General features: G+C 40.3%; 1 protein-coding gene and 1 long non-coding RNA gene across 5 annotated transcripts in view; one reads left to right on the top strand and one right to left on the bottom strand.

Annotated features, from left to right (window-relative positions):
- The window catches only part of ANKRD46 (ankyrin repeat domain 46), a 47,579-nt gene extending 26,258 nt beyond the window's left edge, over positions 1–21,321 (top strand). For 2 of the 4 annotated variants that reach the window (XM_086695299.1, XM_086695300.1), the window contains 4 exons: positions 3,572–3,673; positions 6,343–6,680; positions 7,513–7,671; positions 7,802–12,915. In XM_086695299.1, coding sequence (XP_086551425.1) covers positions 6,370–6,680; positions 7,513–7,671; positions 7,802–8,138 — 807 coding nt within the window. In that variant the 5' untranslated portion in view covers positions 3,572–3,673; positions 6,343–6,369 and the 3' untranslated portion in view covers positions 8,139–12,915. Of the gene's footprint in view, positions 1–3,571; positions 3,674–6,342; positions 6,681–7,512; positions 7,672–7,801; positions 14,901–21,113 lie in introns of those variants that run through there. The other 2 variants (XM_086695301.1, XM_025922738.2) reach the window with 2 other exon arrangements.
- Positions 15,922–27,155, bottom strand: LOC147571948 (uncharacterized). The gene is made up of 3 exons (XR_015246692.1): positions 26,052–27,155; positions 16,598–16,698; positions 15,922–16,092 (listed from the first exon to the last, which is right to left on the bottom strand). It is a non-coding gene; the product is annotated as an uncharacterized LOC147571948 (long non-coding RNA).
- Positions 27,156–27,254: the final 99 nt, after the last annotated feature.

Here is a 27,254-nt window from a genome sequence, read left to right on the forward strand (position 1 = left end):
TTGTTTTGTTACTTGGATTGAGACAAGCACTGTGTGGTGCTGGGAGCCCTTGTTACTGACACCTAGGTGACTACCTCATCCCAAAGGATGAGTGGCTCCAGCCTCATGAAGTCTCTTAGGTGGTGCCACAGAGCATGGAGTTAGGAGTTTTAAATGTTAGGCTGTGCCAGCCCTTCAAGACTTACCCCCAGAGTCCTGCTTTTCACAGTCCCAGGGTATTAGTCTCTGAACCAGTCACTCTCTCTCATGGACACTAGGAGCTAGGAACTAGACTATGGTGAACAACTAGAGGATTTGAGGGGGCTTGAGTGTTCCCACTGTTGACCATTCCTGTGGATTTTTCCTCTGCCAGGAATCCGTTCTCTTTTCCTTTCTTGGAGGCCTTTACTTCCCACTAGAGGTCACCCCATTGCTGGACGGTGCTCTGTTATCAGGCGATCAATGTTCAAGGCTCCACGCAGGCTCTCTTCAGTACAGTAGAGAACTGTCTCCCCAGAGCTGTGCCTGTCCTTGGGAAGGGAGTAACTATTATCTTTTGAGTGCTTAAGTCATACAATGACCCGGAGTCCAAACCTAGGCAGTCTGGGTCCAGATAGCATTCTGGGTGAAGTAGCCAAGTTCTTTTAACAGCCTCTGACAGTAAAAAACTGCCTCTAGAATATTATACACTCCTAACAGTAGTCCTTCAGGAAAGTCAGACTGTATCTTGTCTTTCTCCCTCCTGCTTTTCCTACCTTGAAAAGAAATCTTCACTATGCTCAGCTTTTACGTTCATTCACAGGGGAATAGACTCAGCCCTCTGTGAATCTCAAAAGATACTAGTTCCCTGTTCATACTCACACATTAGTGTTTCTAACTCTACTTGTGGAATGGTTCTTACTACACACTATCTTTGGTAAATACCAGGACCCCTGTGAATGCTTGGTCCAACAAACTCTTCGATAAATAACCTCTTAACTGTCCTGGTTGCCTGAGTCACCCAGACAGATGATCCCAAAGAAGACCTTACATTCTTTTTGTTTGTTTTGATTTTGGTTTTGTTTTGTTTTTTGTTTTTTGCATGGGGACAATAGGTACCTTCAGACTCAACTGTCTTTTGTCCAAAATCTTTAAGCCTCCATACCAGCAATTTGCACTGCTGGCCATTTAGCCTAGAGAAACGAAGACTTAGGTTTACATAAAAATATGTACCCGAATGTTTTGGAAGCTTTAACACCCCAAACTGGAGACAACCAGATGTCCTTTGAAAGGTGAGTGGCTAAACAAGCTGTGACACCCTTGTCCTTTGAAAGGTGAATGGCTAAACAAGCATACTCTGGAATGCTCCTCAGATACAGAAAAGAATCACACTATTGCTATACATAACAACCTGAATGAATCCTCAGAGAATTATGTTGAGTGAAAAAACCAACCCCAAAAGGTTACATACTGTATGGTTCCATTTATATAACATTCTTGAAATGACAGAATTGTAGAAGTAGAAGACAGGATAGTGGTTTCCAGGGGATGAAGAGGGTGGGGGTGGGAGGGAAGTAGGTGTGGCTGTAAAAGGGCAATATGAGAGAGCTTTGTGGTGATGGAAATGTTCTGTATCTTGACTATCAGCGTCTGTATCCCAGTTGTGATATTATACTATAGTTTTGTGAGATACTAACACCAGGGGAAACTGGGTAAAAGTACACAGGATCTCCTTGTATTATTTCCTACAACTTCATCTACAATTATCTCAAAAAGTTTAATTAAAAAAATCTTTAGTCCTCCTCACCCCTTGAATAATAGTTAATAGATGTTCTCAACTTTATTCACTTTTATAACTTATGGAGAAGCAATTAATAGATTCCTAGTGATTAAGGTGTAATTGGGGTCCAGACATTTTCTTTCAGGTTTCAAGTGTAATTAGGTCTAATGCATTTGTATGATATTAACTTTGAAATCACATAAATAAATCTGTAATTTGATCAAATGTACTGTCTTACGGGGCTTGTCTTCAAAAGAAAATGGCAGAAGCATTGTCTTTCCTGTGAATTTAAAGGAACTTTCTTGTGAATTTATTTTTAAGTTTTTATTTAAAGTCCAGTTAGTGAATATACAGTGTAATATTAGTTTCAGGTGTACAATATAGTGATTCAACACTTCCATTCAACACTTTGTGCTCCTCACAAGTGCATTCCTTAATCCCTATCACCTATTTCACCCATCCTCCCCATCCACTTCCCTTCTACTGACCAAGAAAGTTTAGGAACTTTCTTGTGAATTTAATGGGTCATTTGAGGGGGTAACTATATAATCTATAATTCTATCTCCAAATGAGAAGCAAACTTTGTCCTTTTCATAGTGTGAACCCTACTATCTTCAGACTAACACCTGCACCATTTTAACTTTAAAAATCATATATTAGAGATAAGCTCTAGTCATGAAGATTCAACCCCCAGTTGTTACAATAAGAAAGTAAAGATACACACTGTGGGTGAACTCAGAATTTTGTTAAAGCAAATTGATTAAGTGGCTCAGTAATACGAAGTTTGTCTAAAATGGTACATATAATTTGTCAGTCCTCATCTTCCAGCCTAGCGCTGATAACCCTTATGATGCAACCTGACTTATGTATTTAAATGGAGCTTCAAAAAATACCATTAATTATTCCCATATAAGTTTACTTAAAGGAATTTGATAACAGCATGAATGACCTCTAAAAGCTTAACCTGAATTTCAGCCTGAGCTACAAATTTGAGATTTTGTACTTCTATCCTACCACTTAGTGTAGTATCTGCCATATTTGGGGCATATAGTAAATGTTTAATGAATTAACACTGATATGCTGTGGACCATACTGTCTGTGCATGACCCTACTTCCATCATCCCTCAAGAGTAGAGTCCAGTGGGGCAGACCAGGCACTCGAGATGTCCCTGAGTGCAGAGGGGAAACCTGAGTGGGTCCCAGCAAGAGCATAAAGGACAGGCAGCAGCATGTTTCAGGAGGAGCAGAATCTGGTGTATGGCAAAGATCGCAGGCAGATTTGAGCCAATTTTTCTTTCACATTGAACAGCAAAAGGGGCAGGGGACAATATCGTGGGCAGATTTAAGTACCAGCATTCAGGATGGATTAGAAATATTTTTCCTTAAATATATCCTGTTTGGTTTAAATGTAAGTATTGATTATTTTTACTCCCTCCCCCCCCCTTGCAAATAGCATTTTATTTCTAAAAATGCTTTTGTGTGCTACTCTGAGATCTAGCCACCATTTATAATGTGAAAAAATGCATTCTGAATTCCAGTTACTTGGGGTGAATTTTCTGAGCCCAGTTTGTCCTCTACTGATGGCACATAATTTGATTCTTTTTCTTTTATCTTTCTGACCATGCTTTCTTGTTTGTGGGCGACAAAGCCTCTCCTTAATAAGTCCTTCAGTTCTCCCTTTTCATTACTTTATTACTTGTTATTTTACCAGCCTCACAAATTGATGCCTTACCCATAGATTTTCATAGCCCCACTAGTTTCTCTGTTTGATAAAACAGCTAGACTTTCTTCATGTCACACCCTTGTTATAACTAAATTTTCTATTTACTGTAGATCCTTGCCAGCACATTTCTGGATATTCTGTTGAACCTTCTTAAGATTTCAGAGAAACTCCTGGGTGACCACTGAAAAAAAAGATCTAATCTTAAGTTTTACGTGAGTATTTTTCTACTGTCGACTTCCTCATAATATGTGAAAGCTTTGATGCCTTGCTTTATGGCAGATTCAGTTATGTGATCAAGATGAAAAATGTTATCTCTCATTGACCTTATTAAATCTGGGGGCAAAGTTAGTTTCTCAAGGACACGGAAACACTCACAAAATGCACCACACTTCTTCTCACTTAAAAAATAAACAAGAAAGGCTTTTTTTTTTTTTTTTTTAACTGAGCCAACATTCGAAAGAATCCCAAGTCTTTAAACCACAAGAATTCGTACTGTGTTTGAACCAAAAATACCAAGTAGCTTGTTTTTCATTGTCTATTCTTACAGAATTTAACCAAAACACATTATCTCTTGAAAAGCTCTTGATACGTGATATTTTACTTTTTAAAAAGTTTCAGATAGCTTTTCCTTTTTTATGATAATAATCCAGTGAATACTATAGGGGAAAATAAGGAGGTTACTGTTCAAAGAGAATTCTTTTTTTTTTTTTTTTTATGTTTTTATTTATTTTTGAGACAGAGACAGAACATGAGCAGGGGAGGGGCAGAGAAAGGGGGAGACACAGAATCTGAAGCGGGCTCCAGGCTCTGAGCTGTCAGCACAGAGCCCGACGTGGGACTCGAACTCACAGAGTGTGAGACGATGACCTGAGCTGAAGTCGGACACCCAGCTGACTGAGCCACCCAGGCGCCCCCAAAGAGAATTCCTGACTATTTTAATGAGTAATTTCTTCTCGACAGGATACTTTCTTTAAAAAGTGTTATATAGTGGCATAATCTTAAGTTTATTTTATCTTGATCTCTGTAATTCTTAATCAGAAGCAGATTTCCCACTTATTTAGAGTTATCCTTAACAACTGCTTCTTACCCTTTATATGTAGTGGGTCATTAAGTTGAGCTAATGCTATTTTTCTGTCCCTCTCCAGTGTGCTCCCTTCTCTCTGCCACTGCCTTAGATCAGGCTGTCATCATTTATTCCCTAGATTTCAACAGTGACCAGCTGATTGATCTCCCTGTCTCCAACCTCGAATCTAGCCTCCAATCTAGCCTCTCCCTGTTGCCAACAGAGTAATCTTTCCGAAAGACTGATATCATGAGACTATGCCATTTCCTGGGGTTGAAATCCTTCAGTGACTCCTTATTAAAATTCAATATAATAACCCTTATTATAGAGTTGTGAGGAAGATTAAACAAAATTTACTGGGAACCCTGGGTGCGATGCCTGGCTTGGAGCAAGCCCTTAGCGTGTATTAATGTTTCCCCTTGTTACAGGGAACCCATGGAGGCAGCGGAGCTCTAGTGGAAAGTAACCTGTGTCTAGAGGGACAGAGGCTCTGCTGGGAAACCAGGCTAAAAGGAGAAGGGGCCAAGAATCTCACCAAACTCCGTAGCCATGCTTTCCTGAATCCCCTTGAGGTTAGACAGAAGCATAGATTGGTCTAACATCCAATTCCATCAGTGTTCCAGAAAGAAAGACTTTGTCTGATAAATTACAAGGCAACCCTGTCTGTGACTCAGCTTTTGTAACTCTAGAGGGAGGAAGTCACCTCTATAAAGACATTGGTCTCTGCCTTTGTGTTTTCTTCTTTGGGTTTGTTTTCTCTTCAATTTCTTAGTAAGGTTTCTTTTGTCAAGCTTTAACTTTTTCTTAAAACAACCAAGAGGGGGCCAGTTAGACACACACACACACACACACACACACACACACACACACACACACACCCCCACCCACCCACCAAGAGATTGCTGGGGCAGGGAAGTATCAGTGAAAGAGGTGTGGACACACTGGTGAAGCTGGGAAAGCTGAGTTGCTCAGATGGATGAAATTTAAAGTGGAGACAGTTGGGATTGCTGCCTTTGCCCTGCCTCTCTATTCCCAGACAGACCTGTTTTTTTTTTCATCTCTCAGTTTTCAGGAAATGGGAGTTTGGCAAAATCAGGTATTTAGATAACCACAGAACAGAGCCGAATAGGATGGATACTGTAAGAAAGACACTCTGAGTTGATTCCATGATATTTCCAATTTTTAAATTCAGTTTATTGCCCTTCCTAGCTTTTTTCTTTCTATGAAAATAGAGGTTTGTGCTATAGACACAACACTTAGCAGGTCCTTATTGAATGTGAATTAAGTTATTTCATTGTTTTTTTTCATGCTGATTTAGTTAACTTTTGAGCAGATAGTTTTGTTTATTTAGAGTTGTTTATTTAGAGTTGTTATGGAATATCTCAATTATGATAAGAGGCAAATATGTGAAAGAGGATTTTTTTTTTTTGTTTTAGATAAGAAATCTCTATCAGCAGTAGCATGTGTTTAAAGTTTAAGGATAATGTTATATGTCTTCTGACAATGCAATGAATCTAAATCTAAGCCATTATATCTTTTTTAACTTTGAAAATCTTTCTTAATCTTTTTATATAATGAACAACGAAATAGAGCTTTAGAATAATTCAATTGCGGTTTTGATTGAATGGATATGAATAAAAGGCATTTTAATGGAAAATAAAATATAATTGATAACTTTGTTGTTGTTTCTGTTTGGTGAGGTAAGTTATTAGAGGCAGGAGGCCAAGAAGGATAAGAAATAGTGCTTTTCTAAATGACTTCATTGTCTTGATTTAGTTTGGCTTTACTGAATCTCACTTACCTCATATTTCGTTACAGGCATATTCCATCCACCACATCAGAATAATGTCCTACGTTTTTGTAAACGATTCGTCTCAAACTAATGTGCCCTTGCTACAAGCCTGTATTGATGGAGACTTTAACTATTCCAAGCGGCTTTTGGAAAGTGGCTTTGACCCAAATATTCGTGACAGCAGGGGCAGAACAGGCCTTCACCTCGCAGCAGCCAGAGGGAACGTAGACATCTGCCAGCTGTTGCATAAATTTGGTGCTGATCTTCTGGCCACAGATTATCAAGGAAACACAGCTCTTCATCTCTGTGGCCATGTGGACACTATTCAATTCTTAGTTTCCAATGGGCTCAAAATTGATATTTGGTAAGTTCTCTGTGGTTTTTGAAGTCTAGTCATTTCTTTCCGTTAGGTTGTCAACCAGTGGTCCAATCTCAGAGTCTGTTGATTCTGCTTTCTCATTGATCAGCTGCAGTGACAAGTTCAAAAAGGCATTGAGGACAAGGTAATCTTGTTAGGGGAGTGAGGAAACAAGAGGCTGACTTCTGGATTTATGCGGAAGTAGTGCAAGCTTGTTTATGAAAATAGTGGTGAGGTTCTGCTAACAATTAATTGTGGTGTGAGACAAGGGAAAAAGAAGAAAAGAACTGACATTTGTTGAAAATCTGTTATGGACCGGGCACTGTGTTTACGTAACGTTAGCTCATTTAATCCTTAGAATGAATAGCTCTTGAGGTAGGTATTATCCTCATTTTACAGATGAATTAGTTGAGACAAGAAGAGTTTAAACAAAGACAGAGGTCACACAGCTGGAATTTGAACCTTATTTGGTTGCTTTAGACTTTTGTTTTTAATTCTTAGACTTTTTGTAATGTATTTTTTTGCTATAAAATATAAATGTCAGATAAGAGTGAATCTAGAATCTGGAACTTTCCAATTAATTTCTAAGAAGCAGCTCTCTTTTTCATTTATTTATTCTCATTTATTCACTTTTACCTGTATATTCTTCCTTTTTCCCTATAAGAAAAAAAAATAGGTGAATTCAAAATTCAAGTTCTAGTTCAACTATTGGTTCTGCACTGTGCTTTAATTTTGAGTTAATTTGGCCTTTGCCTTATCACTGAGATATACACAAATGGGTACTAACAATACAGTCCAGCTGTTACGATGATCTCTTTATATGTATGAACTTTTTTAGCAATCATCAAGGTGCTACACCCTTAGTTCTGGCAAAGCGCAGAGGAGTGAATAAAGATGTCATCCGATTGCTGGAATCTTTGGAAGAACAAGAGGTAAAAGGATTTAACAGAGGAACTCACTCAAAACTGGAGACCATGCAGACAGCTGAGAGTGAAAGGTACTTACGATATAATTTTTTAAGGGGCAAGCCACTTTAAGTCCTTAGATCTTTTATGACAACTTTGTGAGCTTTCTATTTATTTGCTTTCAAGTACAGAGCTTTGGTACTTTCTTTGAACTTTATATAGGTCCGTATGGCTCCAGATTACAATTGAGAAGCTGTTAACAGAAAGGACTACGTGCCCACATGCATGTAATGTTCTGTTAGACCCGTGCCAAGGAATCCTGCAATATTGTCAGCATAAGAGAGAAGAGGTAGTTAAGAGCTGCGTATTAGGGAGGGAAGCAAAGAGTTTGAGAATTTTAAGTGCAGGTCACAAACAGAATGGAATTCAGAAAATGGGGAGAAAGATAAGGCTCAAAACTTGGACAGTATTAGAACTAAGACCAAAAAGGCCCTTTCAAAGGCAGGAAAGTGGAGTGCTGAGGACAAGCAAAAACCGGAGGAGGGAAATTAAGATTTAACACACAATTCTGTAATGGGAAAATGAAAGTGATTCTCCCATGAGTTGGAACAAATGAAATTTGGGCTTTTGTAAGAAACTGAGGCTAAGATGTGGTGACTGACAGGGTCTTTAGTGTCTCATCGTTTCTCATCTAGAAGCAGTTTACAGTAGAGTTCAGGGAGCTCTGAAACTCCTGGCCCCACTGGCTCATCAGGTAAAGTTAGTAGGCCAGACTGAGTTGTACTAGCATGGGTTTTGGTTGACTGCCATGGAGTTGCAGCCATCCAGATACTACAGGGTAGGAAGGATGATGCACCTACTATCGTCCCCTCCCAAAATTTTCAAAAGAATATATTTCAAGGGCCCTCATCAGCTGTTGACCCAGTAGCTTGACTGATCTGGACTGGGAAATAGGATAGTATGGTCCACGTAGACTGCTGGGGTCATGGTTTCTGTGAGTGCTAATGGAATCATCTCTATTTTTTATAGCTGACCCTTAATTTGATTCCTTTGTACCCATGATTGCTTTCCCTCCTCTTCATGTGCTGGCTGGTGTACTCTGTGGGAACCATTAATTCCACTCTCAAGCTTAGGACTATTTGTTTAGATACTTTCAAGAACTTACTGCTGCCCAGAGTAAGTTTTACTTCTAGAACAGCACATGCTGCTCATGAGTTATCACTGGAAGCTGACAAGTAGATAAAATAAGCAGGAAGTCCAAGATACATTGAGATACCTTGGCAAGCCCTTTTCTCACACCTCCGTATCCCGGATTGACAGAATGCTATAAGCAACATAATAACATTGAGTTATCTATTATTTGTTAAATATGCTCTTCCAAGATAACTTGAAGTTTATTTTCACAAATACTTTAAGCTTCTTTGCCGTGAAAAATGTCCAAGAATGTGTTTCTGCTTGGTATATTTTGGGGACCTTCCTTGCTATATTTTGTTAGTAGCCAGTTTCTTGGCATCTTCTTGTCAGAAGTATACTTTTAGCTTTATTTTGCCTCAGTTGTGATTACTTATTAGCTAAGTAGTACGTATAATTAGTCATTTGAGTGGCTCAGTATGAAATATTTACTCCTGCTTTTTTCGCATACCTGTCATTTCCTTTAGTATAAGGATTTGTATTATTTATAGCATTGTGTAAAGCCAGTTCTTAAAAAATTGAATTTTTTTTTTTTTGATGTTTATTTTTGAGAGAGAGCGAGCATGCACATGCAAGCAGGGTAGGGGTAGAGAGAGAGGGAGAGAGAAAGTCCCAAGCAGGCTCCATGCTGTCAGCGCAGAGCCCTTCTTGGGGCTCAATTTCACGAACTGTGAGATCATGACCAGCCGAAATCAAGAGTCGGACACTTAACTCAATGAGCCACCCAGTGCCCCCAAAGATTGAATTGTTTTTATTTTTTGTTTTTTTAATGTTTATTTGAGAGAGAGACAGAGAGAGAGAGAGAGAGAGAGAGAGACGGAGCAGGAGCAGGCGAGGGGCTGAGAGAGAGGGAGACACAGAATCTGAAACAGGCTCCAGGCTCTGAGCTGTCAGCACAGAGCTTGACATGGGGCTCGAACCCATGAACTGTGAGATCATGACCTGAGCCGAAGTCAGACGCTCAACCGACTGAGTCACCCAGGTGCCCCCAGAGATTGAATTACTAATACTTGTACTACCTCGTTGCCCTATCTTATTCCTGCCCCTCAGTATCATGGTAGACACGTGGTGGTTGACGCTTAAAAAGCTTAAAGGCAACATCGTTGGTCATTAGAAAAATGGAGAGCAAAGCCACAGTGCGTTACTACTTCATACCCAGGAGGATGGCTGTAATCAAAAAGATGGAATGACAGCAAGTATTGGCAAGATGTGGGGAAACTGGAACCCTCATACACTGCTGGTGGGAATGTAAAGTAGAGTAGCTGCTTTGGAGAGCAGTCTGGCAGTTCTGAGAAAGTCACACTGAGTTACCATATGAACCAACAGTTCCACTTTAGGTGTATACCCAAGAAAATTGAAAACATACATTCACACAAAAACTTGTACATGAATGTTTATAACTGTATTAGTTATAAAAGCCCAAAGGTGGAAACCACCTAAAAGTCCATCAGCTGATAAGTGGATAAACAAAATGTCATTCATGCATCTAGTGGAATATTCCACCATAAAAAGGCATGACATACCATATATCAATATGCTACAACATGGATGAGCTTTAAAACCATGCTACATGAAAGAAGCCGGTTAAATAAGACATCGATAATTCCATTTATATGAAATGTCCAGAATCAGCACGTAGAAAGTAGATTGGTGGTTGCCAGGATCTGGTGGAAGAGGCAATGGACGGTGACTGCTAAGCGGTACAGAGCTTATTATAGAGGCGATGAATATGTTCTGAAATCAGTGGAGATGGTTGTACAACTTTGTGAATATACTAAAAACCACTCAATTGTGCAACTTAAAAAGATGAATTTTATGATATGTGAATTTTATCAATAGAAAAGGTTAAGGAATAAAGCTTAATGGGATTGGCTAGCACATGGCATTGTGGCAAAGCTGTGTGATGATTAGCAGAACATGAAGCAAGTTTTGAATGTACCTAGCATTTTCCATTACCCTTAGGGTTCTCTGAGACAAAGCATAACTAAAGGGCCCATAAATCAAGATGGTGAAAAATATTTTCCCCACTCCCCCATATGTCCTAAGCTTAATGTAGTCATTTTTTAATTTGTGAGCATAGGATGACAAAGACAGTGTTGATGACACACGTACAAAAAAAATATTATGTGCACACATACAGTAGAAAGCATTTCACTGGATAAAGTCACCCTAGGAAATTCTGATTGGCAGAGCTTCATGAGCTCCTAGAGAATGCCCAACTAAATTCTCATTTTATACCCAACATCTTTGAGTATGAGATTATGTCAACTTGGACATAGTCAATAAATTTTGAATAAGTCAAAATTAACCTGTCCTGAACTTCTTTATCTATTTATGGTATTATGTATTTAAACCTCCTCAAAGTTCCAATCTTATTTTTGAACTTGGTTTTTTTAAATTTTTGTGTTCTGGTAGACTCCCACTGAAAATGTCCTTTCTTATTTAGAAAATAAACATCTTTTCATATATAAAGAAGAAAAGCTTGGATGTCAGGCAGACTGGTCAATTAGGAAGTCAGCTTCCTATGATTCTAGAGAAGACCTCTAATACTAGTAAATGCTGAAGGACCTCTGATTAAGTATCAAGAAGTAAAGTAAAATTGTAGGTTAGATAAGAATGCCGGTTTTTGCATGATGAACCAGACTGTTTCCATTGTTCTATACCCAGATAGTTGGAAGAATATGAAGAGAAGGGGTTGAGGACGGGTAGTAAATGACCTTTTATAAGCAAGAGATAGTTGGCACGTATGATTATGGTCATTGTGGTTTTAATCTAAATGCTACCCTGTTATTGGGCCTGTATGTTGTGACATAGTTGTGGGTGCTAATCCCTTTGAGCTTTGAATTCATCACAGTGTGGCCTTCCAAATACCAAAGTCAGATATCCTGTTTTCTACTTATAGGGGTCATATTTCTCACTGATAGAGTTCTGAAAACCAGAATCAAGAATCTGTGTTTCTTTGTTTAGTGTTTTCAGAGTTTATTTATTTTGAGAGAGAGAGCACGTGTGCACACCCGGGGGGAGGGCCAGAGAGAGAGGGAGAGAATCCCAAGCAGGCTCCACACGGTCAGCGCAGAGCCACACATGGGGCTCTATTTCCCAAACCGTGAGATCACGACCTGAGCTGAAAGCAGGAGTCAGATGCTCAACCAACTGAGCCACCCAGGCGTCATAAGAATCCGTTTTTATGGCACTTGTGCTACTGTATTTTCAATTAGATTCAGCCTTTATGCAGAAGTGAAATAAACTTATTTTGTATTACTGTACCAGGTAGAGCTACAACCAGTAGGAGGAAGCTATTAAGAATTCCATAATGACTAGGCCTGTTCAGATGTACAACAGACTGAGCTAAATGTCCGTTTTTAGAGGATTACAGTTAAAAGAAGAAATTCCTTCATTGGTCAGATAATTGAACTAAATAAATGATAATTTCCCTTTAACTCTAAGATTCACACACTGTATATAAAATGCTTTTTTAGATTTACCCATCTTGACTTATTTTCATTAACATGAATTCTCAAGGTATGAATCTTTGTTTTGAATTCTAAATTTAAAGTAACCAAAATTTGGTTACTTAGATACTGTGAGTTTGAAACAACTCATTTTACAAACTTCACAACTTCTGCTTGGGGGAGCGGTCGGGTAAGCATCCCTTGATTTTGGCTCAGGTCATGATCTCACGGTTTCCTGAGTTCAAGCCCCACGTCGGGCTTCCTGCTGACAGTGTGCAGCCTGCTTGAGATTCTCTGTCTCCCTCTCTCTCTTTGCCCCTCCCCCTTTCTCTCTCAAAAATAAACTTTAAAAAAATAGACTTCTGCTTAGGAGCTTTTCATTAGAAAATGATTTTTAACTCTGGCTCTGCTGGATACTAAACCAAGAAACATAGTCATTGTGGCTTAATTTACAGTCAAAGGTAGACTGTGCAGATATATGCAGATACGTACATGAGTATCTGAATGTGTGCGAGTAGGAATAGGTCAGTTTTCTTCTTATAAGTGTTGTGTCCTGTCTTTTCTAAGTTCCGTGGCTACTGTTGTATGTCTCCAAAATGGGTGGAATGCGTTGTTGATGTTTCTTTCCTTTTTCTTTGCTCCTTTCACAGTGCCATGGAAAGCCATTCTCTCCTCAACCCCAACCTGCAGCAAGGGGAAGGAGTCCTGTCCAGCTTCCGAACCACATGGCAGGAGTTTGTCGAGGATCTGGGCTTCTGGAGGGTGTTGCTCTTGATCTTTGTCATTGCTTTGCTGTCTCTTGGCATTGCCTACTATGTGAGCGGGGTGCTCCCTTTTGTGGAGAACCAACCTGAACTGGTGCATTAAAGGGGCTAATGGGGATGAGGCCAGTGCCTCAACGTTCTGAGTTTCTCAAAAGTTTTCTCTTAGGCAAGGCAGTGAGGGCTGTACATTTTCTTCGTTGTGCATTTTTAGGTGTTGTAATCCTTTTTGAACAACGTAACGTTTTCATTTGAACTAACCACATACCGTAGTCAAGTATACTTCATCCTAAAGCTACCTCTGACTCAGCCTGACTTGTTAGGAAAGCCTTCACATAGCCTTGTTTGATAAAAACGTGGAGGTGATTGAAGAATGAAAGACAAAGGAAGAGACTAGGGAGTCCTTGCTATGGAAACCTTACCCTGATTATGGGACCAACTAAAGTGAGGTGTTCAAAAAAAAGAGTTTTCTTATATGATTACTTTTTGTTAGCTGGTTGGTTTTGGTTTTATGTTTGCAAGAGTCCCCCGCTTTTTTTTTTCTTTTCATTTTCTGGGAATAGGGGAGAGAATGAAAGATTCAGCTTAAAACTTGTGCTTTTTTCACATAGCAAATCAGTATTGCAGGAATCTGTTTGGTTTATTTTAATATTTTCGAGTCTAGTTACAAACCAAACAGAACTTTTGAAAATGAGCTATATTTTCTTCAAAAATGATTGATTTGATCATATATTTATTTGTTTATAGGGCAACTTTGGTTTTCTTTTTTGTAAACTGCTTTGCTTGTTGTTAATGTCTGTGAAAAAGAGAACTTGAGTTCGTTTTGTCCACTTTCCAGTTTCCCCTAATGTTTACTTCAAAGATCTCCTGTTCATCAAAAACATAGTCAGAAAACTCTTTTTCTACTTAACAGTCAGCAGTAAAGAGGACTCTGACACATGTCGCTGCCACTGTAATTCTGTAGTGTTATTATTGTGAAAAATTCAGCTCTACAAGCTAGCTGTGTTGTCACAGCAGTCTCATAGTTTACAATCATTTCACTTTACACGCAGTCCTGTTTAGAGGCCCTGTGAGAATTGTTGTAACAGTCCCATCCATGTCAGTAATTCTCTGATGCAGGAACGGATGGAGCGTTTCTAAGTTGACAGTGCTGAGCACTATGTGCTGGGTGCCATAAACTCTTTATGAATGGCAATACTGGAGAAATTGAAATCTGGTCCCCAAACTATGTTGCAGCTTTCAGCAGTATGTCTGAAGGTCTCTTTTGTTTGTTAACGATCCTGTTCCATATAAATCATATTCTTGAGTTTTTAAAAAGTATATGAAGAGTTCCTAATTATTCATTGAGTATAGTCAGAAAACTGTAGTGAAAGAACTAATGGTTTTATTTTTTAGAACAAAGGCATCTAAGCTACTGCTAATTGAATTGTCGCTAGAAGTAGAAATTATAGTTTAGAGTAGGATTGGTATTTCTGTGATTCTTGTTGCTTCTTGATATTTTCTCTTGTATTTATATATGTAGGATTAGGCATTTTCTTTCATGTGGCTTTATCCTCTCTTAAAGAGCTGTTTAAAAATTCCTGATTTAACGGACTGCTTCAGGATCAGCTCACAGAGTCTTGTTTTTAGGGTAGAAACAAAATAAATCATACTTGGTAAAAACAGCAAAAAAACAAAAAAACAACTGACTTTAGAATGGAGAACACTAGAACTCAAAATCAAAGTATACTCAGAGTGAAAGCTTTGGAATTTGCTCTGTGTTTGTAAATCTAAATAGATATGCAGAATTGGTTAATGTGTATGTAAAGATACTGCATTTTTAAAAGATTTTAAGTGCTGATTTCTTTGTATTTTAATCTCTGCATTCAGCATTCAGTAATACTACCAATAAATGCATTTGTAGTCTCTTAATCACAACCCATTTTCTTAGTGTGTCATTGTCTTTTAATTTAGGGCACTTTGGAATAGGTTGCAATTGCAACCTTTGAAAAGTTTTTTTCAAACCTGATGTAATAGGTATATTCAGCTTCACATAAGTTTGTCTTGTAAAGGCTCTGAAACTAATTTGGGTGAATTGCTTGTGGATTTAAAAGTGGTAATAACTGGGGTGCCTGGGTGGCTCAGTAGGTTGAGCGTCCGACTCATCGTTTTGGCTCAGGTCATGATCTCAGTTTGAGCCCCACATTGGGCTCTGTGCTGGCAGCGCGAAGCCTGCTTGGGATTCCCTCTCTCTCCCTCTCTCTGCCTCTCCCCTGCTTGTACTCTCTCTCTATGGAAATGAATGAATGAACATTTAAAAAAAAATTTTAAGTGATAACTACCATGATCAAGTACGTTTCTATCACATGTGACTTAACACGCCTTGTCTCGTGTCATCTCTAAGCCCCCGACCCAAGCTACATTTTCCCATTTTGTAAAGTGAGGAGACTGACACAGGGAGGGTTGTTACTTGTCCAGAGTCAGACAGATGGACATAGTGGAACAGGCATTCCAAGTTGAAGCTCTGTCTCCGATTATAAGTTTTTTTTCCTTCTGCCCTAGTGTGTCATGAACCTGACGGTGGAGTCGTTTAGAACCTTACCTGCTGCCATCACAGCAGTATGTTACTGAATTTCCACCCATGTTCCTAAATCCTTAACTTTTCCTCATCCTGTAATGCACCATTTCCCACACCCTCTCAGTATTACCAACCTTTAAAATTGAAGTTCAGACTCTGGCATGTTCAGAAAACCTTTCCTCATTAACCTTCTTTGCTGTTATTTCTCATCAGTTACCATACTCAATAAACATGGTTTTTTGTTTGTTTGTTTCATTTGTCTGCAATTACAAGCTTCATGAGACCAGGGGCTTAGTCCATTGTACTACCCTGTCTGCCCACAGCGCATCTTGTGCTGTGGAGAACTCTGTACACAAATATACTATTACTCTTTCACCTGTAGCTATATATTTTTTCAGATTAAATAGCTGTTTACATTTCACATGTTTTCTTTAACAGGCTGCATGTGTGACCTGTGTTGGTCATTCTTCTACAGTATGCTTGCCACTTGATGGAAGAATTGCAGTCTCGATCAGTGTAGCTCCTTTACGTGTGAGCGTGCAGGCTCGTTTACTACAGGTAAAAAACAAACGAACAAAAAAGCATAATTGGTATATACATGGTATAGAAGTCCAGGAACAATATTCACCTGCTATTGTTTGTTATTTTGGGTTGTTTTTTTTTTTTCAATTAGGCTTCTGTGGTATGAAATTGTTCATGTATGTATCAAAGTGCTTTCAGCTGCAGGAAACCAAAATCCAAATTGAAAGTGGTTTAGGGGCACCTGGGTAGCTCAGTCAGTTGAGTGTCCCAACTCTTGATTTCAGCTTGGGTCATGATCTCCCGGTTCGCTGGCAGGGTGGAGACTGCTTGGGATTCATTCTCTCTCTCTCTCTCTCTCTCTCTCTCTCTCTCTCTCTCTCTCTCTCACCCCCCCCCACTTTCTGTCCCTCCCCCCTCTCAAAATAAGTAAATAAACTATAAACTTTAAAAAAAGAAAGTGGTTTAAACCATAGGAAATTACAGAACTGGAAGTCTAGAGGTAGAGTAGACGCCAAGGGGGACAATTCACATTTACCTCAAGTTCTCCTATGCCTCTGGCTCTGCCCTCCTGCTTGTTGACTTCATCCTCCAGCTAGTTTTGAGAAGAGTTTAGAATTTTCAGGCCTCAGCATCCATCTGTAACCATGTAGAAAATAAGAAAGAGACTGTCTTCCTGTGGTGTTCTCCTGCCTGCCAGCCCCCAGCAAACTTTCTCTGGGTTTCATTGACTGACATTACATCATGTTCCCTATTCTCAAACCATCCAAGGCCACGCATTGGACGATTAACCCCGGATTGATGAACCAGTGATTGGTGAGGGTGGAAGTGATAGAGTTTATATGATTGGCTTGGAGCAGAGGTTTTAGAAATGATTGGAGGTATGGCTGGCAATTAGAGGGCGGGGGCCGTAGGTGTTTTATGTCCCACAGCACATGGGATGGTTTAGCTCAACAAAGAATGATTCCTTATGTTACATGATTCTTGAATGTTCTGTTGAACGTTCAAAAAATAAACAAAAAAACAACTTAGGTATTTGAGCCCTAAACCCAACTCTTTTTTTAATACAGTTTTAATATACACTGAATTCTCCAAGAATACACCTATGAGATCATACTTTTATTTTGTTAAAACTTGACCAAGAATTCTAGTACCTGTTTTAAAAAATCTTATTACTGACAGCAGTGCCACTGATGATAATTAAGTCACCGACATACGTAGCGTGTAGGTACTAATGATTTTATTGCTTCTTCTTGTGTGTCTTTGCCTGAGCACTTATGTATTGAAATACACATTTTATTATCATTTTTTTCCACTTATTTTGCCTTTATATTACATGACTTACATGAAATCGTTCTACTGATTTTAGCAAATATTACTTTTATCCGGGACTCACATTCATACTACGGCTTCTCTTACTTAGTCATTTTGGCACGCCTTTTCCACATAGTTTATCTTAGAGGGTACACCAAGAAGTAGCATTTCTCAAAGTTAATAGAACACTGTGTGGGGGATGCGGGGAAGAGACCAGCATCCAGTGAAACTACTCTCTAAAATTGCTCAGGTCCAAACCATTCCAACTGTGCTAGACGAAGTAGAACTTTGGGATCAAGACATTTCTTTGTGCTCTGAAGTAGCTTCAACGCGGTGTTCTAGGGACGATTTTAGCCTTGCCATGGATACCTCCTTGACTTTCCTCACAGCACAGATAGTCTCGTGTTCTGTTCAGCCACCTTGGACTTTGCACATCAAAAAGGGACAGTTCCAAAGCCCAAGGCGTAGCGTCTACGTTAACCAGCAGTAGAGGTGGCCACACTCCAGTTAGATATCAAGGAAAGCAATATGGAGTCCTTGTTGCCTAATATTCGCCAAAAACTTATAATGATATTTATAGGTTATTGCTTGGAAGATGTTTACAGATTAGTACTGTTCAAACTTTCTGAAATTTCTGTATCCCTGCTGTCCAGTGTAATAGCCACTTGTTACTAGTGGGTTATTTAAATTAGAAATTCAGTACTTCATTAGCACAGTTATCTGAGCCTAAAACCCAATTCCACTGTACATTTTAAAATAAAACTAGCCACATTTCTAGTGCTCAGTAGCCACCAGAGGCTATTATATTGATCACAAGAAAGTTGTTTTGGACAGCACTGTTCTAAAATCTATGAGGTCAAATCAGATCAGTGTAAAGCTAGATATTGAATTGTATTATGGCAGTGCCCACCCCAATTACTTTCCCTAGCTCTTCATTAATAGGTGGTAATATTATGCAATGCTTTTTGACTTGCAAAATCTTTGCAAATTGCTGTTATTATTCCTACCTCACAGTTAGAGAACTGAGGCACCTGAGGCAGGTTGGAATAGCATGCCCAGAGTCACACAGCAGAGCTGGGATGTGTGTTCAGGCAGTGTAGGACTGAAATCTCTCCTAACCCTCGTGCTCTGATGCTTCCAGAATTGTCCTGAGGACTAGTCCTGTGTACCCAACCACTGCATTTATTTAAGGAAAGTTACTGAGGATGCTGTTGGCACAATTCTTTATGAAGACACCTGAAGAGGAACTTTTGCTTCTTCCAACTGCAAACAACTACATTTCTTCTGAGCTTTTGCTTTCATCTTATTTTCTCTATGACTTATGTAATCGATTAGGTAGAATCCTTCATTCACGCTAGATGCTGGAAAGCTTAATGCCAAATTTGGGTTCCCCTAGAAGGAATTGCAATGTAGGTCAGTATGGTGTTTTACTAGAACCTCATTCCTGGTTTAGTTTATATGCTCATCTTTAGTTTTATTTTCCTATTCTAAATGTTCACTTTTTATTTATGTAATTCTGTATTATTTAAGTCCCTTTATTTATTTTTGAATCGTGATAGGGGATGGATAGTTAATTAGACAGTTGTTTTTATTAGTGTGGATTGGTAGGACTACAACAAAACTCAATTTCTGGAAACTAACGGCAGAAAATGCACTGACCTTTTGCAATTGGAAACAATAGTTTGTTGCCTCCTATTCAAAATACACTTATGGTTTCTGGTGTGCAATTGTCCGTTTCCCTTATTCATATGTCTCTCTGTTCCAAAAAGGATTTAAGTTCTGCTGAATAAGCAGGTATTATTCTAAACTATGGAAATCGAATGTCCTGGTTCTGTTCTAGCATTCTGATGAATCATTTGAGTGAAGCCTGAAAATTGAACATTAACAAGTTACTATAGTCACAGAATTTTAAAGATGAAGGGACATTAGGAGTCATCTAGGGAGGGGAAGAGAACCAAGAGGGACTGAATGACTGGTCCCACAAGTAAGAAAGGGGCAGAACTGTTCATGTGAATCCAGATATAATGTGTTACTCTTATCACACTTTCCCTTATCCACATCTTCCAGCCTCCCCATAGGCTATTGTAAATATGATCTAAAAATACAAGTATCTAGTGTTAAACACATAAATATAAACTTTCTTGCCATTGTGTTCTGTGTACTTCAAATAGATAACCAAAATACTGATCTGATCAGTATACCGATAATGTCACAAGCCAAGAATGTATTTTCCTGTAACCCCATTCTATTTGTTTATGGGAGAATCACCATAAACCTATCATCTTCTCTTGATAAACACTTTGAGAAATCTTTCACTTCTCAAAAAGAAAAAAAAAATCCACTTTGAATAATGCATTTTCTCTGTAAAGCACCTCATACCGTGGAGACGCTGCAAGCAAGCTAGGCAGAAGGCCCCCGAGTTTCTGCAGCACTTTTTCACTGGTCAGTCGCAGTACTTTTTCTTATGAGACCAATGATTTCTTCAGTCCTGTTGTCTGCTGTATACTTTTAATTAAAGTGAGGGGGTTGATGGTGGCAGGACTGTTTGTAAATGTCAGCCCTGGAGTTCTAAAATGCCCTGCTTGCCGGTGCTTCATAGGGCACACAAGTGCTTAGTTCTCTAGTGTGGGAGAGCTGTCTGTGGGTGTTAAGTGCGCGCCTCGGTAGGTGTTCCCAGGTGTCCTTTCCCACGTCTTTGAAGTAGTTCTAAAAAGGCAGTGAGAAATGAGTGAAGATAGAATAACCCACACTCAGAATAAAACTGTCATTGTATCTGCTTAGGAATCAATCCCTCATTTAGGGGTGCTCAGTAGATCCTTCTTGCTCCCTTTTTTCCCTAAAGGTTCTGTCTTCGTTTTAATCTGGGTTATTGTTTCATGTCCAAATTCGTCTAAGGGTCAATTTCATAATAAGCTCTGATTTAGGGTAGTTCCAACTTGAGATGTACAATAGTTAGTCTACTCTTGAGATAAAAAAAATAATAGATGGCTAAATTTTTGTTGGTGTTGTAGGAATCATTACCAGTTAACGTGTGCATATATTATTTTATGAGTAAACGTAGTTAAGCAAGTTTCTGTTGTTTCTCTTTTTTACAGTATTCTTTAATGTGCCTTTAAAATTGCATGGTGTGTAGTGTTATCTCCACAGAGTCCTTGTGCATTTTTGTATGCGTCCATACGCCAGAAAACCTTTTTGGAGGTTACAGAATAATTGCCAGCCTAATTCTCTTGCAACTTCATGCTATAAATTGCAGGTATTTAGAAGTGTGGCCTTACAGAGTTAGTTATTTCTTCATATAATTGGGCTACGAGAAGGTTATTCTCTGTCACAATAAAAATTAATATTCCCTTTCTTTGGGGGATTAATTTCTAAATTTGAAGACTCTGGGTCAGAGTTGGCTGGGCTATTTCACTGAAATTTCAGCCCCTAAGAAACAAAAATAGGTTTTGGAATAGTTTCTAGGTCACTGGCACAGAAAGCTGGCAAAAAGCTGTAACTTACTTTGGATAGTCCTAGTTAGCACCATTCCATCAGTACAGGCTGTTCTTTTAAGCCTGTGACTCAAGTTTAGGAGAAAATAAAATGTAGGGATCCCCAAATTCTTACTCTTATAAAGTTCAGGCTTTGATTCTCCTGTAGTTTAGTAGGACCCCTGACTTGGGGGAAGGGAGACATATTTAATCAGGTGTCAGTTCTGTATTTCACCTTATTAAACTGTCCACATTCATCTTTTATTTTAGCTTTTATTCCAGTTCTGGATCAGACAGTGGAGGCTGTGGTTATACTGAAAAACATGCAGACTTGGGAGGTGATAGATCCCAGCTATCATTAGTGTAGACTGACCTTGGTCAAATAACATAAGCTTTCTAAACCTCTATCTTCATCTGTAAAACAATTAATACCTACCTCACAGACTTAACAATGAATAAAACTTATTTATTTGTGTGCTGTGTGCCTGCGTGTGTGTGTGCCTGACCCTATAAATTTTGATAGTGTTGTTATTCCCATAAAGAATACAAGGCTTAAAAAATTTGGTCCGTTTCCTAAGGTCATGGAGTAGACCATATCAAGAGTCTGATTCTTCCAGTTTAGTGCGTAGCCATTAGAACATGGTGCTTCTCATAGTCACCACATCTGAAAGTACTCAGTACTTTATAGGGATTCACTGTAAGTTCTCCTCTTCTCTTGACAGAGTAAATTACGTGGTTTATTAACTGAACTCTAGCATTTTATGTGCAAATGATCTACGCATTATCACACAATTTCTGATTTACTGAGGAAGCTTTAATAACTGCTTTATTAATTAAGACCCCTGTCCATGATCTTTCATAGCTGCAGCTCTAGAAGAACCCATAGAACCTTCCAGGCATCATCTCATTAGCTCTTGCTGCCCCTTCTTAATAATGGAGCTTCTTGGCCATGAATAGAGAGCCCAGAGACCTCTCTAGTGACAGGGAGAAGGAAAATGTTCCAGCTCATGACAGCTGGACTGCCCAATCTCAGGTTTACATTGAGAAGGGAAGTGTACCTTTTAAACCAATTGTGAAGTTTTAAAGTGTGAAACGCATACTGTGTAAGACTGAAGAGGGTGATTTCCATTGAGTTCCATGAAAAAAGATCTGGATGTGGGTAGCCACATTGACTATATTCTTTCAAAAGGGTTCTTCTAATGGAGCTACTCTTGAATATCACAGAGTAAATGAAAGTTATGGAAGCCTGTATTTTCTTTCTGGTTGAGTTTTTTTTTCTGTTGGAGAAGCATGATATTTTTCTCATGATTTTTGTATCTTAGATTATGTTGACAGTGTCAGATCCCCAGAGATGTAGTGACATCATCTTGCCTGATTACAAAAATATTTGAATGGCTGGGCTTAGAAACCCACCATTACTTCTTATGATCTTCAGTAAGTACGTGTTGGTCACATGAAATGGGAATGCACTAGATCCTTAATTAAACCTTCAGCCATACTAGAATTCCCATTCTGGAAAGTGGCAGCCCCAGGCCCCAACACAGAGGAGCTCTGCACTATCTCATTTCCCCTTTGGCAAACCCTTCACCTTTGCAAGGCCTGCCCTGCCCTTGTCTTGAGCTACAATTGGAAGAGAGAGAGAGACTTGAAAAGCAAGGAGTTCTTGTTCTTTTGGTCCTGACTCAAAGAATGCTATAAATAGAAGGGGCCTGGAGCTCCCATCCTACACTATGATTCTCTTTGGACGGACTAAACATTTGACCCTACTCAGAATACAACTTCTATTTAATCAAAAGGCAGTACGGCTGCTATTAAATCAAAAGGCTTATTCTTATTAGAAATTATTTCAATTCCAGAGATAAATGGCTAAGGCCCTTTTCTCCTGCTGATTGAGATTCTTTGTCGTCGTTAATAGAGCCCTAATTACTAAGACCGTGGCCTAACTTTGGTTCGCTGGCTTACAACTGCTCAAATAACATTTCCAGTTGTGGAATAAATATAGATGACCACCTTATGTCAAATGTCAGCCTTTTAAAATGTGTTTGGATGTATGTTTCTTACTAATTTAATTTTGATAAAATAAGATGTAACAGTCTTGCTTCTGGTGCTTCTGAGTTGCAAGAATGGGTATAAAGGGATGAGACAAGATGCCCTACATTCAGCGCTCCACAGGAAACACACACAAACCCACAACTTGGTCTCTCTACCTCGCTATTTACCAGGTTTACGTGAAAACAAGCAAGGCACGCCTTTTCACAGACACCCTCTATTTGTGATTGGGAGGCAGAGTGGCTTAGTGGTTAAGCACATGGGCCTTGGAGTCAGACCTGGCTTTGGATCCCCAGCCTCCAGTTACAGTGGAGGGGCCTTGGGCAGGTTAACCTACCCTTCTTCCTTAGCCTCAGCTTCGCCGTCTGTTACATGAAAATAGTAACACGAACCAGAGGCTCAAATGAGATAAAGTATGTAAAATACTGGATGCAGGCTCTGATAGCTCTCAATTATTACCATATTTACATGATTTCTTTCCCTTTAGGCCAACCACTACCTAGAACTGTGCCAGCCCCCCACCCTGCACTTTAGGAAGCATTTATTTGCAGAAAGGTAAACTTCTGGTTTCTTGTAATTGGTCAGACCCTCAGGCGCTGGTTGATTGGGTTCCCAGATGACTGGATGGCTTGCACTCTTTTTTGAGCTTTCTTTAAATAATACCTTAATTGTTAGCTCAAGAGGATGTTGACCAGTCTCTACCAGTCTCCCCTAAATCTTCCCTGCCGGCAGCCCAGGACATTTGAGGAGCTACAGAGCACTTTCCTCTGGGTGTTGAGAGATGTAAGGGCAAGAACTGGAGAAGCAGGGCCTGTGCTTGCCAGGTCCAGACATTTGGTCTCTTATTTGCTCCCAGTGCATCTCTGTAGGATAGCAAAATTGGGAATTTTTACCCTCCCCACTTCTACAGCCGAGGAAACAGGCCTGGGAGCTTTGCAAGGCGAGACAGAAGTTGAGCCCAAACCATCTAACCTCCCCCGGTCAGTGCTCTCTGCACCTGGCTGCTGTCGCCTCAGCATCAGAGGCCAAGAAAGGAGAGACACAGACATCGGTGTCACTGACACCTGGGGCTGTCCCCATCATGACTGGTGTCATGGAGCGGCATCCTGAAGCTCTGCAGTTGGAGAAGAAGCAGAAAGACCTCACCACTGGGCCCTTCCTGTCCAGTCCCACCCTGCAGTCTGCCCAGCGTACCCGCTGCCCTCGCAGTTCCTCAAGCTGAAACCAGAGGACCATCCCCTCTGCCGGAGCAGGATGTGACCTCCACTAGGCAAAGCACATCTATTTGATCTTGAACAAAAGGCTGCGATGGTGTCTAAAATGACAGCTCCCCGGTGGTGATGTCATGGTGTTTTGTTTGTCTCCATGGAATGCGGGGATCTGATTTCAGTTGTGAAGAAAAATGGTCTGGGGAAAAAAAATTACTTCATTCGGAAAATTCCGAGAAGCCATAAATACGGTTTGCAGCTGATGAAAGCACATTCACAGGCAGACAATGGCTTTGGGATGGAAGCAGAGCCCTCTGGAGAGGCCAAGCCCTTCACCCCCACCCACTGCCACCAGCAGTCCTGCTTCTCCGGGGCTTCTGGCAAGACTGAGAGCAATTCCTCTGTCCGCTGAGGAGATGCTCCGTTCCCCAGTGGCAAGTTGGCTGGGGACAGATTTTCCCTGGTTCTCATCTGAAATTACCTCCTGCCCAGTTCATCCCTGGAGCATCTGGCACAGTTGCGTCCACCTCCTGTCCTAAATGATTGACCTGCATTTCTGAGTTCTGAAAGCAAATTAAAAATAACATTTTGTTTTGTTGTTTTCATTTCTTATTCACTTTCTAGCCTTGCAATCTCTTGTGAATCCTTTTCACTTTGCATATTCTTTTCTTTTTTTCCTACAGTTGGCACAGTGAGAAAGGGGAGAAAACAGAAGATGAAATTCTATTTTGCCTTTCATGAGAAATTTAAGAGTATAATTCCTAGTCCAGATCCTCAGCCCTGAGTCAGGAAGGAGTCACCACTGCCAGGAAAGACCAGAGGCAGAGAGCTTAGAACCAGGGGCAAGTTTTCAAGTGCTCTGCCTCCCTCTCCCCCTCCCTGCCTCAAGAATATAAAAACAATATGGCGAGATTATAGAATTTCGGGAGATCAGAGAAAGTTTCCCTAACCTAGCCCTTCCTTCCATCATTGTGTCTTCCTGGTGCCAGGTCCCTATGTCACTGAGCCTCTCATTCTATATTGTCTGTTCCCCTGCCCCCCAGCTTTGCAGCGCCCTTCTCTTGGGGCCTGGCCTCCGAGAAGTCCATGGTGTTTCCAGGCCATGGGAGTTGGTTTTTCTTGCAACTCACTACAGCCTTTGATTTCCATCCACAGATTGGTTGCTAGAGACAAGCCCCTTGCATTTAGTCCTGAGAAGAGGAAGCCCTTCCCTTTGGCCTATGGCTTGGTTGCCAGCCCACACAGGTCTGCCCCAAGTATCTCAGCCCACCAGCTGCCCCATCTGCAGGTCTGAGCTGGGCCATCGTGGCATGGACACTGTCCCATGCCTGGCAGGCACCTCCTGGCTCCCACCTCCACCCTGTTAGCCTCAGTGACCCACCAGGCCTCAGGTTCATGCTCTTGAAAGGAGAGCTTGAAAGGAGAACCTTAGTTCGTGCTCTTGAAAGGAGAGCAGGTGCAAGTTCAATGTCAGAGGAATCTCAGGAGGAGACTGCATATGTCCTTTGTGGGGTTTTCAGCCCCCCGGCCACAGCATCACCAAATGATAGAGGAATAAAAACAAAGCCAAAGCTTCTTCAAATGTCCCCATTAACCCAATTAGTCAAATCCTGAAGGGGAATTTGTCTTAATGGAATTTGACTATATCTCAGTAGAACTTGAAATTAAAAAACCATCAGTTCACATTTAGGAAATGTGGATTTTCAAGCTCCTGGGATTTGATTTCTAGATACGTGTAGTTTTTCCTCATAGATCAGTGTTGCCCAATAAAATAGAATACAAACCAACTGAGTAATTTTAAATTATCTAGTTGCCACATTTTTAAAAAGCAGTAAGAAGTAGTTGAACTTAATTTTAATAGTATATTTTATTTAACCCAATATATCCAAAATAGTAACGTGGAGTCGATATTAAAAATTATTGAGATATTGTATATTCTTTTTGGTACTACCTTATTTTGGACTGGCCACATTTCAAGCCACAGTAGCAGCTTCTGTGCTGGATGATGCAGTTAGACAAGTGTCATCTGTCCTGGGAAGTGGGCAGTGGCTCCGAGAACACAGCTGTAGCCCAGCAAACCAGAGGCCCGCATCTGTTTGAGATCATAGGGTATGACCGAATCAGTGCAGGAGCCCATTAGAAAGTAAGTGCTATGGAAACAAAGGAAAAATAGAGCAAGGTAAGGGAATAAGTGCTGATGGTGGGTCAAGCTGCAGTATTAAAGAGAGTAGGTCAGTAGCACATCTGTATGCTAAGAGTTGAAGGAGGTGAGAAAGTTGGCCAGGAGAGCATCCTGATAGGACAGCTAGAGCAAAGACCCTCAGATGTGCAGGCATACGCCTGGTGTGTTTGAGAAATAGCAAAGATACCAATGTGTCTGGAGAGGAACGAGCAAGGGGGAGAATATTAAGAGATGAAATCACAGAGGTAAGGTGATGGGGGGCTAGATCATGTAGGGCCTTCAAGGCCATTGCAAGGACATTGCTTTTATTCTGAGAGGGAATCACTGCAGAACTTTGATGTGATCTGACTTGAATTTTAACAAGGTCACTCTAGTTGCTGTGTTGAGAACAGAGTGTAGGAAGGCAAGAGTGGAAGTAGGAGGACCAGTTAGTTTATTTCCAACAAGATGATGATGGTTGGACCAAGGCTGTAGTGGTGAAAATGACAAAGAATACACGCCTTATGGATGTATTTTCAAGGCAAAGCCAATGGAGTAGGAGAAAAAGAATAGTCCAGTATGACTCCTAGGTTTTTGGTTTGCATAAACGGTGAGATGTCAGGACCATCTGCGGAGTTAGAAGAGGCTGCAGGTGGGCAGGTTTATGGGAGATCAAGGGTTCAGTTTTTTTTTTTTATGTTTATTCATTTTTGAGAGACAGAGACAGAGTGCCAACAGGAGTGGGGCAGGGAAAGAGAGGGAGACACAGAATCCAAAGCAGGCTCTAGGCTCTGAGCCATCAGCACAGAGCCCAATGCGGGGCTCGAACTCACGAACCATGAGATCATGACCTGAGCTGAAGTCAGACACTTAACCGACTGAGCCACTCAGGCACCCCAGGGGGTTCAATTTTAAACATGTTTACTGTAAGAGGTCTGTTTGACATCCAAATAGAAAGGTCAAGTAGGCAGTCGGAATTATGAGGCTAGAATT

Source organism: Puma concolor, chromosome F2 (genome assembly GCF_028749965.1).
Source record: "Puma concolor isolate L17-30 chromosome F2, mPumCon1.1.hap2, whole genome shotgun sequence".
Classification (NCBI taxonomy): domain Eukaryota; kingdom Metazoa; phylum Chordata; class Mammalia; order Carnivora; family Felidae; genus Puma; species Puma concolor.